Raw genomic sequence first — 15,624 nt, 5'->3', positions numbered from 1 at the left:
CATGTGCAGGCTGTGCCTCTATAAAGCCATCTTATAAGCTATAAAGCCATCTTTATGCTTTACCATTCCAAGAGTGATGAACTCTGGGGAGCTAATAACATCCCTTCATTATTAGGGAAGTAGAGAATAGACCTGATGGACAGTGAATTTGAAGCGATTGTGAGGCCACTTCCTTGGTTAAACACATGGCTAAGGAACTGCAGAAGGGCCTTTAAAAGTAACGATCTCTGACAGCCACTGACGCTTGCATTTTATCAGCTTCTGTCATCCCTAATAATTACCTTTACTTTCTTACACCTAAAATCAGTGTTGGCTGAGGAAAGTGGAATTGTATTAGCTTGACAAAACAGGAGGATACTTTTGTTAAACTGATAATTTTGTCATGTTATTGAAAAAAATCTGCTCATTTTTGAGAAGCTCATTAGCCAGGGGTAGTGAGGTGACAATGGTATGGAAAGGGGTGGGGGAGGGGGACAGGGAGGACTTAGCACCCCTAACGTGGCAAAGGGAGGAATGAGCTCCCAGTACAAGGAGCTCCCAGCAGTATGTCTTCCTGTATATGGCATATAACTGAGAAAGACACAGAAGACTGCAGTAGTTTTTACTGTTAGCGGCAATCTGCAGCTGGGGAATGCTGTACAGTATATGATTAAAGCTTCTGCACATATCCAGACATAATGAGACATTTGCTCTTATATGTTACAGTCTTTACTCTTTTGCCTGTATGCAGTTACCTGGAGTGTCTGTTTTATAGGAGAGGAAAGATGGCTCTAACATATAGGTGTAGGACTTGAGGACCAAGGGTTCTATTCCTTTTCTTCCACAGCTTTTCGTGCCAACACTTCGAACCCTGTTCTTAATATGTTCCCTGGCCTCTCATTTTCTCCCCATGATTTTCAGGGTACAATGTTATGGCACTTACCAGTCTAGCAAGCTGTTTTGTAGGACATATTAAGTAGGTAGCTACTTATATTCCGTGCAGAGTCTGCGGAACTCCCTGTGTAAATAGCTGATGGCACAAAGTCAGTGCAGGCTCTTTAAAATAAGGCACTTAACCTCCTGTGTCACAATCTTTTATCTAAGAACCAGAGATAACATTGAGCTCAGAGAGGGCTGCTGTTTGACTTAGTTCTGTAGTGTTTATAAAGTACTTTGAGACTGTCAGAGGGAAGGCAGGTTGTTATATTGCTCAACGTGACCGGTGTGTAGGTAGGTAAATTGCACTTTAGTTAGAAAGAAATGGGCATATGCAAATGAAGAATATGAGATCACAGTACTTTGGGCATTGGCTCCCATTATAATTTCTTTCCATGTAAATGAATCAGGGCAGAAATCAAATACATCAGGAACAGACAAAATTTGGAAACAAACAAAACTTGTCTTTATTTTATTTCTTTTGATAAATGGAATTTAAAACATACACTTAGAAACAAACACAGTTAATCTGCAAGTGCTTCCTTCTCCTATAGTTAAGATCAAAAGCTGCTTTTGACAAGATCACTCCAGTTTTACACAGGCTCACTTTTCTGGTCATGGAGGTAGATTTAAATCCTGGTTTCACTTACAACAGAAAGGATTAAGAGTTTCTGAGATGCTGTAATACTGCTCATCAGGGAAGGCAGTAGGTTGTATAGTTATCTCCTGATTGGGGCAAAATCACTACCCTGAAACCACACAACCTACTACCTCACCCTGCCAGAGCACCAGGAAATTCCTTCGAAGAAGGTTAGCAATTCAGTGGCCTTTGCTTCCACAATTCACCAGTAGAATTCCCCTCTGCTTTCAGAGCCGATTTGTTCCTTGCTAACTAAAGAAAGAACAGCATCTTTGTGAACTTTGTGATTTCAGCCCTGCCTCAGAGCTGTCCAGGGGAGTCACAGTGTAAGTGGGTGGAATAATCCAGTAGAAAGAGGAGTAGCAGTCAGGATGGCCTGTTCACGTATACGTAATGCAAAAAAATGAGATAAATCAGCAATCAGAAACCCAACAACAAACCTCTGCAGCCTAGTGTCATTTCTCTTGGCATGGAAACTAACTTCCAAATGGCCAGCTCTTGGCCTTCTGTACAGTTCACCATTTCCCTGTACTTTAAACAGCGATTTACAGCTGTGCAAAAGTAGCATTTGATATCCACTTCTGTTGAATATTACCTGACTGCACAAGGCGCGGGGTTGTGGAGAACTGGGCAATTTGTCTTATTCTTTTGGTTCTTTCCCTGACACACATGCAAGGGGAGGAGGGAAGCACAGTGAGAGCTAACATCATCCTCACTGGAGAGCATGTAGTACACATTGGTCACCATGATTCACTGCAGATGGTGGAAATTCAACTGTTTCTTTATCTGGATGACAAAAATTGTAGCATTCTATGAAAGCTAAATGAACAACACAGGGTTTGTTATTCCATTAGAGCTCAGTTGCAAGTGGCTATATCTAATGAGTGGATATAGCCAAAGACCATCCAAATTAGAAGACTTCTGTTACATCTTTTGAAGCCATATCCAGCGTTGATATCACAGCCACTTCAGGAAAGACAGTAGATTGTATAGTTATCTGACAGGCAGGGTATAACCCTAAAACTATACAACCTACTACCTCACCCCAAAGGACAGTCAGACTCTGATCAGATGATGGTCAACAGTATTCTCAGATAGCTGGATTGCAAGCTGATAACCTAGAAGACAAAAAGGGTCTATAGAAGAATATTAGCAATTTTAAATTTGAAATAGTATTTGCTATATAACAGGCAACACTTTGTTTAACTAATTCCAGTATGAGGTTTAAAACACTCTTAATCATGCTACAACCTTTGAAGACACGTCTGTGACAAAATGCAGAAGGGGAAGGAGAATATAACATTCATTTTTAGTGAATACTAGCATTTCCCGCTCTGACATGCCTGCTAGCCAACGGATTCTGCCGCTATCAAAAAGGCATCATTAAAATTTGGAAAGCTGATGTGGGCGTGGCAAGTTTGTTTCAAACTGCACCTTGATAATCTTTCCCCAGGCAACAGCTGAGTTTCTGTAATTTACTTTCACAAGTGCTGCATGGATAAGTGTGAATCAAGAATTTGTCAAAGCTGCAGGGAAATTATATGGCTCGTTAAAATAAATATGCTGTCCCCCAAAGGACAGTAACACAGCTCTGAATCAATGGCCAAACTAAACATGCCCCACTGTACTACATACACTTTGGTTAACAGGACTAGGATAACTGCCACTGTAGTATAATTTATTCCCAATCTCACACCTATGGTAGAATTTGAGGTAGCTGTTAGCTCCCTCCACCACCTGGCCTGACAAAACACAACACCCCTCATTCAGTAAAGCTTAGAGTGCTAGGAATAACCGTGATATCAGTCAGAATTCTAGTATACTCAGTGCCTCAATAAAACAGCAAACTTTTAAAAACTATTCTAATTTAATCATCTTTAGTATCTTTCATGGTCATCTTTATTAGAAAATAAACTAAAGAAAGCAATGGACAATCACATAAACAATTACACACAGAGAAATCCAAAGTTGCATTTCAGTATAATGCCTGGTCTCACCCTATAGGTAATAGTCTGGATTAGGTTTTGTTGTGGGGAACCAAAGGGGTTTTCAACTTCCAACAGAATCAAAATTGAGACCCGAAAAAAACAACGGAACAGGAGAAACTACATATCAATTTTATTCCACTGCAGGTAGAGACAAGAAAGAGCGCACAGCAAGAGAGTTCTCTAACAATAAATGCACACCTCACGGAGAATCACACACAGCAATTGTGCTCTGACCCAGTATCATGGCCATGATACCTCAGCCTCTGTGGCAGCCCCACTTCAAAAGAGAAAGACAAAGAGGCAGAGTACAATGCCAAAAAGGTATATTTTTTTTCTAGATCCACTTGAATAATTAATAGGTGATCTGTAACACAGTACTGCAGGGATGGCACAGGCATCAACTTCTTCACCCTTCAATGAACTAACGTACTTTTTAAAGAACTCCAGAAAGAAGACAGAATGCAGATTTATAACCAAATTACAAAATAATGTCTTAATCTATAAAATCCACTGTTATTTTATCAGCTTCAAGAAACATTTCACTGTAGGGGACTGCAACCAGATATTACAAAGAGGTTACTGTGTTGCATACTGTGCATATTTATTACACAAAGCTTTTAATGGTGTGATTCTCCATAATTCTAAAATAAGCAAACAAGAGAAAATAGGATGATGACAGATGTCACATATTTGTAGCAAATACCCAAATATATAAAGAGCTAATGTTGTAATGTTACTGAATTTCCTTTTACTAGTCTTTAGGATAATAAAGTATGCCAGGTACGCCATAAATGAAAGCAGCATAAATATATCAATGTCTTATTAGCATAAATTGTGTAAGCTGGTGGCAGAAGATGCATGAAAATCAACAGCAAATAAAAGCGTTTGGAAAACACTGAGATAGAAAGCATTACCACTTAGCAGTCGCTATGCCTTTGGGTTTTAAATACCTAAATTCCCTAAAATGGCAGGTGTAAATTTTGGCAAGGCCAATTAATCACTTCAGTCTTTCAAAGAAAAATTGTCCTCCCTGAGGCTTACTGTGCACGTGTCTATCAGCTGAAGACACAGACCTTGTTTTGTTTGTGTGGTCATCAGTGTTCCCTTAGTGCTTTTCCTAAGAGCACAGGATTTGTACTGGTCACAATACTACCTCCCACAGCTGTACAGTGGTTATCTAGTCAACTATTATCCTTTCACTCACGAGTGACTGCACTTCAGTGATGCCTGTGTGGGTGTGGGTGCATGTACACACACACATGTGTACTCACTATGTGAAATGCTTTCAATTTTAAACACAAACTGTACCTTTACCTAAAAATAAAATGCTATTACATAACGCAATTGGGGGAAAGCTACACACTGTATGATTTCCTTTAAAGAAAGAGTATTGTTTGGTATTTGTCTTATATGGTGAAGAATACAAGCAATATAACCTTTTCAAGGTGGAAGCCTTTTCAGGTCTCTCAAGATCTAAGGAAAGCAGTGCAGTGGACCAGACAACCTGGCATTCAAAACGATATAATCATTTCACAGTGGTGAAGGACCAGGTTTAAACTCCAGAGTCAAACACCTCCAAGCTCTACAAATATCATGGGTACTTCCAACCTTTGAGGTTGCTTCTGTTGATTATAGCAGTTTCAACTGAAAACTCAGATGTGAACTTGGGTAAGTCTGGGGGGAGTTTGGATCCAGAATATTTTGTAGGCCCTGCCTCTAAATTAAGACTGTGTATGTGCATTATTTCTCCATTACTAACTTCGTATACAGAACTGCTTTGAAATGAGGAAACCTTATCACATTGTTCACTTTTGCATAAAAGTTTCAAAACTGCTAATTTTTTGACTGACCCTAGCCATGTATGTAAGGTCCAGTTATTACAACTTATGACCATAATGCCACAGACTGGCTCCTATATGAAGTGTTTAGGTACACTGATGACCTAATACTACATATTCTGATGCAAATTTATGATTGGGCATGCCTACATGTGCTTTACTGCACAGTAGAGTAATTTGCCATGCAGTAAAGCATCACCTTCTGCATGTGTGTGGCAATTAGGCTGGTGTAGACTAATTTACTGCACCATCAGATAGTCCCATCAGACACAAGTACTATCTGACAGTGGAGTAAATTACTGCACTTAAACACATGTAGACGATGACATCTGGATCACTTTACTCTGGCTCAAATTGCACCAGAGTTTATTCAGTTGCATTAATTGAATGTGTAGACACGCCCACTAGTGAAATTCCTTTGTGAATTAATCTCCCTACCTGTAAAATGGAAAAATACATTTCTTAACTACCTTGCAAGCATGTTGTGATGATTATCTGTGAAGTGTTTTAAAATGTAAACTACTATTTGCTATGAGATCCAAGTATTATTACATTATGGTTATTAACAGTTTCAAGTATTCATTGCCAAAACAATATCACTTTAAAATGTGCCTTTTATTAAATCTTATATTCAGAATTTGAAATTCATTATTTTTTTCTGATGTTACAAAATGTTTGTAAATTTTAGTTTAATTGTTTAAACTGCCAAAAAAGGACTCTCTCTCAAATACCTAATGCAACAAAAATGCATGTTCATTTTCTATGTTTCAAGAAAACATGGATATTAAATAACTACTTGGCAAGAGTTACATTTCCAGTTTAACAACTGTTTAATACTAGGAAAAATATGACATTTCCATGTTCCAACTGTTTTGCTGATCAGTTAAAAATGTCTACTCTGCAGAGGATTGGAACTGATGTTAATGAATACCTCAACAGTCACTTTTCAAAAGGCACTGAGCCAACTTAGTTATTTTTGTGATGTAATAGGAAAGGTGACAGTGTTAAAGCAGGTTTATTACATACTTCATACCCTTAATAATTAACAGACTCTGGGATAAAATAGTAATGGCAATATCAGTTCTAGAATGCCAAATATCTAAAGGGCTCAAAATCATTTACACATGTATGGCTTTAAGAAGGTTCCCTATGAGGGTGGTAAATACCACAGGTACCTCTTTTAGGAAGCTTAGAATATATAAATATTCTAAACAGAAGGCTGAAGAGGCACATAAACATATAAAGAGATATCTAGCTTACTGCTTTGAATATTGATCCTGGCAATAATGACTTTAGCAGACTCAATGAAATGGCTTGGCCGTCATACTCCATTTTCTAAGAAATATATATTTATTATCTTAGGGTGCCTGTAGACATGCGGGGCAGCTGCTCTGATGCAGTGTAATTACAGTATGTTGGAGTATGTTAATTAACACGCTCCAGCCAGCCTCCACATCTCATGCATCACTGTCCCCATGCTTAAAAATGACAGCGAGATCATTCAATGAGCTTTAGTTAAAATGCCCGTGCCTCCATTCTGAAGCGCAGAAACACTGATACATGAGATGCTGCAGGAGCTTTAATTAGAGTGGCTCTCAGAGCTGCTCTAATTAAAGTGCTCCCCCCACCTTGAGCATGTGTAAAAATGCCCACAGATGGCAAGATGGCACCAGGGATGGGTCCAGTTGCACCCACCCTTGATTCCTACTCTACCCAAACTTTAAACCAACTGCTTGGGAAGGGGAGCAGCATATCTATTCAGGCAGTGCTGAGAGAGCCAATTAGCTCCATGGCTCATTATCCTCTCCCTGATTCCTGTTAATCTCTCTCCATTCTACTGTGTTAACAATATTTTTAATGGTCTTAATGTTCCACTGTTCATACTATCCTTTCTCCCACACTTTTTGCTGTCTGTTAGCCATTCCTAATAATGTCTCTCTTCTATTTCACAGCCCTGCAGACTGCTTCTTAGCTCTTGCCAAAAACCTTAACTCAGGTGTGGACAAACTGGAGGCAGTCCAGCAAAGGGCAGCAAAAATGGTTGGGGGCTGGGGCACATGACTTATGAGGAGAGGCTGAGGGAACTGAGCTTATTTTGTCTGGAGAGGAGAAGACTGAGATGGAATTTAACAGCAGCCTTCAACTACCTGAAGGGTGGTTCCAAAGCGGATGAAGCTAGATTTTTCTCAGTGGTGGCAGATGATAGAAGAAGGAGCAATGGTCTTAAATTACAGAAAGGGAAGTTTAGGTTAGTTATTAGGAAAAATTCTCTCACAAGGAGGGTAGTAAAACACTGGAACAGGTTACCCAGAGAGGTTATAGAATCTCCATCCTTGAAGGTTTTTAAGACCCAGCTAGATAAAGCCTTGGCTGGGATGAGATAGCTGGGGATGGTCCTGCTTTGAGCAGGAGGTTGGACTAGACATCCTGAGGTCCCTTCCAACCTTAATCTTTTTATATGAATATTAGCTTGGGTTTAGAAATGACTGACAGTGAAGTATAAGAGGCACTGTCAAGACTCTCAAGAAGGCGAGATTTTGTTTTATGAATCGGAATAAGAGACATTTAAGTATAATAAGCACAGGACTAATGACACAATATCTTTTGACTATTTCAAATATTTTTTGCCAAGTTTGCTGTTGTTTTTTAAAAACTATGCATACTTTAGCAAATGAGTGCACATTCAAATAGTTATATTTGTTTTTGCTTTGATCTTAGACTGAAAAATGCAGTGCTAGCTGCTTAACGTACTAGTAAAGCTTCTAGTTCCTATTTAACTGGAGAATAATATGCCTTGTGTTACTTGTGATGATATGCCAGATGAGCTGCACCCCTTTTGCAGAATCCTAGATTCACCCATGGATGGCACCAACTAGTACCCTTTGATGAGAATTATAGTTGAGAGATAAAAGGACCGAGAATCAGATTGAAAGCTGGTTGCAGTCAATAGGAGAAACAGAACTGGATCAGGTCAGCATGAGAGACTAACCTACCACTTTACCCTACATGACTGCTTTCAAGGCAGGGGTAGAGCCAAACAGCACAACGGGGTCTTTTCCAAAACTTCCATGTGTGAATTGGTTCAATGGAGAGAGGGCTTCAGTTTCCCAGGCCAAATCTCTGGCAAATGTCACCCACACCAAATTTGCTCATTTTCCTCAAAATATTTTTCAAATGAGTCTAATAAAAATAACACATTGCACTTGTATCATTCCTATCCTCTGAGGAGCAAAAAGCAATTTACGCTTTGCGACACACCTGTGAAGCAGATGAAGGATGCATAGCAATTACTCATTCACTGCTGCAATACAGTTACTTCTGGAGTGGCAAACTGCAGTTGTTGCACAATATATCAAGCACCACATAACAATTTAAGGCTGGCACTGGAAAAATATTAGTCATTTGAAACTGCAGGGAGGATTAAAGTAGGCACAATTTCTTTACCTTAGTAAGTGTATGACCAGGACACCAAGTTTAACATCCATCCTCTTTTGGAAATGCTATAGGATTTTCCATGACCACATCTGGTTTGGGTGTTAGTTTGTATCTCACCTGAAAGTATACATGAAATTATTTGGAGCTAGAAATCACAATGACACAAATCTGCCAGCTAAGAGTCCTATTTACTGTTCTTTCTCAGAATAATTCCCTCAGAAGATAGTGGAATTTTTCTTGAAGAAAAATATCCCAGCACTTAGATTCAAAGACCACTGAAGTCAACAGGACATTTTCAATTTACATCAGTGGCTTCAGATATGGGGCTCAGGACTCAATAAAATAAAAAAAACTTTAGTTTTGAATTTAAAGTGCTATGCTGCATTTAGGGGTTTAAAGGACATGATCCAAAGACACTCAAATTAATGAAAGGAAATTCATTGGCCACAGTGAATTTTGGATTATGTCATAAATCAACACCTTTAGCAGAACAGTGTTTCGCGGTGGCCCACCTGCCCATATGGGGTAGGAAGTCCATTAATAATTAATTGATTATTTTAGGATTTAAAAAAAAAAAGTTTGGAGAGCCAAAATTACCCTGGTTCGAACACAACTGGAATCATGCCAGAGGTGAATCTGGCTCAAACAGCATGTGTACATGTATACCCTTTCTGAAAGGTGAGTGAGTCATTACATGTTTCTCCCATATCAACTATACCGGGTTTATTTACTTTTACAGTGATATTGGATACTATGTGTGCTGCAGCACAGTGCTGTTTAATGGGTTTTATGTATACACACTTTAAGATGCTGAAACCATTCCAGTTACCAAACCAGTGGAAAATACTTGGAAAAGGGCAGCAGTTAGAAAATGGCCTGGAAAATACATACACAAGTTAAACTCAGTGCTGTGGCTGCCTAAGTAACTATGAAAGCTGTAATCATATAAACATATATTAGAGCAGAGACATTCTTGATCTTGAAAGACTACATGTTACACTAGCATACACCATAGGTTCCTAAGTCCCACAAGGAGTCATGCAGGAAGTCAGTGCACATCTTGGTAGGAGCAGGCCCCAAGCTGTAATTCTCTCAGAAATGAACCATAATGGATACGTCTACATGTGCAATTAATGTGACGCGTGCCATTTGAACGTGCTGTCTGAACGTACACCCAGGCCTGGGCATGCCATTTGAACGTGCACCCAGCATATTGAACTGGGTCAGAGCAGCCCCACTGGGCAGGAGGTCCAGGGGGTCAACCTGCCACCCCAGGGCTGCTCCCCCCATAGCTCAACGTGCTGCAGAGGGGCTGACTAGGGTACGAAGGCTTTTCAGTGAGGGGCTAGCTGGCAGGCAGCCCTCACACTGAAGTACACTTGCACTCCAGCCAGCCCTGTCAGCATCTACACATGTGCTGCTGAAGAGTAAAAAAATCTGCAGCAGGATAGTACTTATATTTATTTGTATTTAATTAGTGTAGTCCATCCTAATTGCCCTGCACATGTAGATGCCGAGAAGTTTACTGAAGAGCTAATTAGTCAACTCCACAGTAAATGTCTTGTGTAGATGTGCCCAATGCTACCTAAAAATGGAACTTTGTTAACAAGTTTCTTTAAAAAAAACTAAAAAACATTTTAGGGTAGTTCAACATTTCAAAGGCAATGGGCCACATCTTAAGGTGGTCTACATTAACACAGTTTCTGTGCCCTCAACAAGCAATTCTACCCCTTTTTTAAATGTGCAAGTGCTTTTTAATTAAATGTCATTCATTAGGTTGCTGTACAATGGCTATTATTAGATAAGTGCTTAAAAAACTGAATCAAATACAATCATATTTTAAAATAACACTATTTTCCTCTCATATTATGGCAGATCCTTAGTTGGTATAAACTGAAGTAGTTCCGCTAATTTTAATGTTATGTCTTATTGTATTTTTTTCAATTTATGTTACACTTACCTAATATTCCAGGTGCCATAAACCAACAACAGCTAACACTATTTAATTTAATAAGTAAAATTCTCATAGAACTGCCCAGAGCCACAAAATAATAAGGATTGAATTATGGTTCCTGTGTGTGTAACAGTTCTATTATTCAGTAAATAGCAATATAAGATTTAAAAAATATATATTTTATAAATAAAAGTTGAACTGTTTATTTTTATTATGAGCTATTTGCTTTGCAAGATTTAAATATTTATCTTCAATGTTTTTTCTAGCATAATCTTTAGGTCTACTTGCTAATCAGTTGATTTGTTGTATTAGTCCTGATGGGCTTTCTGCCCAAATCTAACATGGCTGCCAAGCGTGACATGCACGGCTGATAGCAGCAGCAGGAGCACAGCGAGCTCACACTCTGCTGCATGTCTGAGAACACAGTGGTAGAAAATGATGACTACCAGATGGCAGCGCTCAGAAATCGGGACAGGGCCAAAATTTGAAAGAGAGGAAAAATCTGTGGGGAAATAACAAACGTATGAAAAAGAAACAAGAAGATTTTTATTTAAAACATAATATTCTAAAGGCATACTTCATATGTGGCAAGCAAAGGAGAGAAGACTAGATGCTCTGGGAGGCAAGTGTGACAGTAGGAGGAAATGAAGGTTGGTTGAACTGTGCCAATTAGGAATGCATTTCGCTCCTTGCTGCTAAAAAGGTGAAGAAAATGAATCAACTGTGTTTTCTTTTGTCAGAAGTAGTTACCTTCTCATTATTATAATGAATATAGGGAGATGTCTGATCTTTCTACATCTTTCTTCTAACAACTGCTTCCCAAACATTGCTAATTTATCTCAGTGCCCCAGTGAATGAAGATGAATAAGACTCATGAGCCTTCCCCCCTCTGCCCCTTCTGTAGTTGAGGTAACAGAGGGACAGAAAACTTAAAACATTATTTTCCAAAAATGTCTAGTAATTTTGGGTGTCCAAGCAAAAAAGCTTAAGACCTGATTTTCAGGGGAGCAGAGTACTCACAAGTCCAGATATAGTCATTAGGAGATGTAGGTGCTCAGCATCTCTGAAAATCAAGCTTTTAGCAACAAGTCTGGCACCGCACCTGAACATTGAGGCAACCAAAGAAACATGTACATTTCAAAGATATCCTCTAAGTGCCCATGGCTACATAGCAAGGAAGTTTCAGGCCTGGGAAGAGAATTCAGGAGGCTCTAGTCATTAAACAAGACTCTTTTTCTCTTCAATAACAGTATCCCACCCTGCCTTACCTTTTCTGCTCTGGACCATCTTAAAAACAATGGAAAGCTGGGCATATCTACACATGCCTCTAAGCTGGCTTAGCCTAAAATCGCCATTTTTAAGGCACATTAAGGATGTGTGTCTACATGTGCGCACCCTTAATGTGCCTTAAAAATGGCAATTTAAGGCTACGTGAGCCTAAATTAGATACCTGCATAAAGCAGGTATCCAATTTAGGTGTGACTAGCTAAGCTGCATTAGCGCATGTGTAGATGCACTAATGCACATTAACGTGGTATATGTCAATGGACACACACCATGTTAGTACGCATTAGTGCATCTGCATGTATGCTAAGGCAACTTAGTTATCCGTGCCTAAATTTAATGTGCCTTAATGCACATTAGTTCATCCATATGTACATGTGCACCTAAATTGCCTTAATGTGCCTTAAGCAAAGGCACATTAAGTTTAGGCATGCGTAAATACACGTGTAGACATGTCCACTGAGCAGCAACGAGTAGCACCAAACTTTGTGTCAACTTAACTGGACAACTCTTAGGTCTGGAATGTGATGTCAGCCATAGCAAATCCACCAAACTTTTTTATCTTCTCCACTTCCCCCTGCAACAAAATATACAACATAACTAAGGACATGTCCTCTGCTGGAGTTAACTGTCACAGCTCTATTGACATAATAGAGGTATGACAATTTATACCAGTTTGATATATACCTCCTTATATTGCACCCAAATAGCACATTTCTGAATCAGAACCGTCCTATATAATAATTCCACATCTATCTTGAGAAATGTTTAAGTATCACTTAACTGCATGGAGAATGTTAGGTAATTTATGTAAGCAGTAGCCAAGGATCATCAGACTGGTTCCTTTGCCATATGTAGCTCTTCAGGACCCCATATGCAGCCTACATGGAGTCTCTAAGTTTGACCCAAGTAAAAGCATAGCAGAGCAGCTCAACTTCTAAGGAATCTGCAACAGGCGCAGCAGATCCAGCTGTTGCCATGCCGACTGGTGTGGTGTGGTCAGTTGCTGCTGTGGTAGTATCTGCTGCCGCTGTGGTAGTGTCTGCTTTTGTGCCCACTGACAAAGGCAGTGCCAGGGGCTGCTACCTTGGTCACCCTCCCTCAGTTATGCTATCGGATCAGAGAGGAATTTCTTCTTCTTACTTTGCCAGCAGCTGAGACAGTCTAGGGCAGTGGTTTCCAACCTTTTTTCATTTGTAGACCCCTAAAAAAAATGTTAAATCGAGGCACGGACCTCTCTGGAAATTTTGAATGGAGGTGCAGAATTGTAAATGTGGATATTCACATACTGATCATAGTCATCTTTTGTGGACCCCTTAGACATAGTCAGTGGACCCCGCAGGGATCGTCCATGGACCACAGGTTGAAAAGCAGTGGTCTAGGGAAATAACATGATAAACTGGTCTTATGATGTCTTGGTAAAGTGTTGCAATGTATGCCTTGCAGCATTATGTCAAGGGATTTTACCCGTTCTGTAAAATCAACTGCTGCTATAAATCTAAGCCCTGATCTTAAACCATGTGTAGTACCTAAGCCACATCTCTCTCTGTGAACCATAAATTCTTATGCTGAAGTAAATGTAGGCACTAAGGGTGTTTATAGATAGACAGGCTCCAGGAGGTGGTGATGGTGGAGGTGCTTTAATTTAATCAGCTCTGATAACTGCTTTAAGTGCCCAGAGTGTCATTAACTAAAGCTTGTTGAACGGGCTTTAGTTAAAGCACCCCTGCCACCATTTTTCAGTGCAGGGATACTGATACACATGATGCCATAGTCTGCTGGAGTCTAGTAATGACCACGCTCCAGTAGGCTCGACTAATTGAGCCTGCTCCAACGTGTTGTCATTACAGCATGTCAAAGCAGCCTCTCTGCATATGTATAGGCGCCCTAATACATTTACTTATTTAATATAGAATAAACTAGTATGTGCAAACTCCAGTGTAATTAAGAATGAAAGGATCATGCAAGACAAGAAACCATTCCAAGCCCCAAAAAGCAACTAAAAGTTGGTTTTCTACCAATGCAGTTACATAAAAAATTCCAGTTGGTGGAAGAAACATTTCCTGCCCTTTGCCCTGTAACATTCTTTGTTTTTAAGTGGGCAAAATACGGCCCATGAGCTGGATCCAGCCTGACAGGCTATTCTAACAGGCCTGTGGGGCTCCTAAAAATTTAGAAAATATTTATCTGCTCTTGGCTGCCTGTCAAAGATGACAGGAGCCAAGGGCACTAGGACCCAGGAGCCTAGCCTTGTCCCACCCCACCCCCAGCCATTTCCCTGCCTTTCTACTCCTGCACTGCTCCAGCACCAGGTGGCTCCTGGCCGCATCGCCGGACCAGGGAGCACAGGCTGTGCTGGTATGTGTGTGTGTGTGGGGGGAGGGGCTGTATGTGTGTGTGTGTTTGTGGGGTGAGTCCCACATGTACACCCTACCATACACATGCACCCACACCCCTCCTTCACTTTCATACACACAGATCCCTACACATACACTCCCTCACACATCCTAGCCACCCTCCCCTGCACATACACCCTCCCATAAACCCCATAACCACCCACACTCCATATATCCACACACACCCCCACATGCTCCCTCACCACATGCCCACACCCCCACCTATCCGCACCCCACAGACACACCCACACCCTCCTCTACACCCCACATACCCACACATCCACAGCCCCCCACATACCTATACCCACCCCCAACAATATACAACAGTAAGACTTCATGTTAAGCTATTATATGCAATCACCTCTATGTATACTACACAAACACATGTAAACCAGGACAAAAATATTTTTTGAAATCAAATTAATGAATGTTTTAGATGTTTGCTTTTAAGAATATAATTTGGTATTTTTCTGTTTCAGAGATGGCAAAACCCCTTGCTGAAAGGAGTACTTCTTGGGGCAAGGGGAGGAACTTCTGTTGGCAAAGGTTGGGACTTAAGGGATGGGACTTCCAGTCCCAAGATGGTGACTAGGGGGTGGGGCACCTGTCAAGGGGCGGGGCTACCCATGCAGCCCTCTGCCTGAAATAAATGCCTGCCCCTGCTTTAAATCTTGTGTGTTCAGTGGGACCAAGGAAATGACAACTAGAGTGAGAAAATGAGTAGCACAGAGGACACAGGTTTAGACTAATGTCTAAATACCAATTAACCCTGTAGGTGTCTTCACTCAAAACACCACTGCCTAAATTGTAGGCGCCTTGCCCCAGGAGAGCAATCCAAATTGACAGGTAGGTGCCTGGGGATAGAGGTGGCATGGTGATAAGCACAGTATGAAAATCTAAGCAGATTAGAATAGAACCCTTCCCAATAGTTACTTATATTTTTCCTGAATACAGGCTGCCATGGGTGGGTAGCCTAGAAAGAACTCACAGGACATGTCTACACATGCATTTTATCCTGGCTTAAATTTACTGTGCAGTAAGTTACTTTGTAATAAGTGGGAAGAGGCTGGTGTCCACAGATGACTGGTAGTGGGGCATGGGGGCATGAGCCTCCCCTGAGATTGGCCGCCAACTCAGCACCACTCAGAACATAGCAGTTTTTTGCTGTGAGGGC

At 40.5% G+C, this 15,624-nt stretch overlaps 1 protein-coding gene across 7 annotated transcripts in view; it reads right to left on the bottom strand.

Annotated features, from left to right (window-relative positions):
* Window positions 1-1,358: 1,358 nt before the first annotated feature.
* The window catches only part of LOC106722702, a 173,182-nt gene continuing 158,916 nt past the window's right edge, over window positions 1,359-15,624 (bottom strand). For all 7 annotated transcript variants that reach the window (XR_003096015.1, XR_003096011.1, XR_003096010.1 and 4 more), the window contains 2 exons: window positions 8,826-8,933; window positions 1,359-2,691 (listed from right to left, as the gene is read on the bottom strand). Coding sequence is in view for 1 of the 7 variants with exons in the window: in XM_025214151.1 (XP_025069936.1) it covers window positions 8,856-8,933 (78 nt within the window). In the remaining 6 variants the exon portion in view is untranslated. The remainder of the gene's footprint in view (window positions 2,692-8,825; window positions 8,934-15,624) is intronic.

This window comes from Alligator sinensis, unplaced genomic scaffold (genome assembly GCF_000455745.1).
Source record: "Alligator sinensis unplaced genomic scaffold, ASM45574v1 scaffold91_1, whole genome shotgun sequence".
Lineage (NCBI taxonomy): Eukaryota > Metazoa > Chordata > Crocodylia > Alligatoridae > Alligator > Alligator sinensis.
This window is presented reverse-complemented; position numbering and strand designations above follow the sequence as displayed.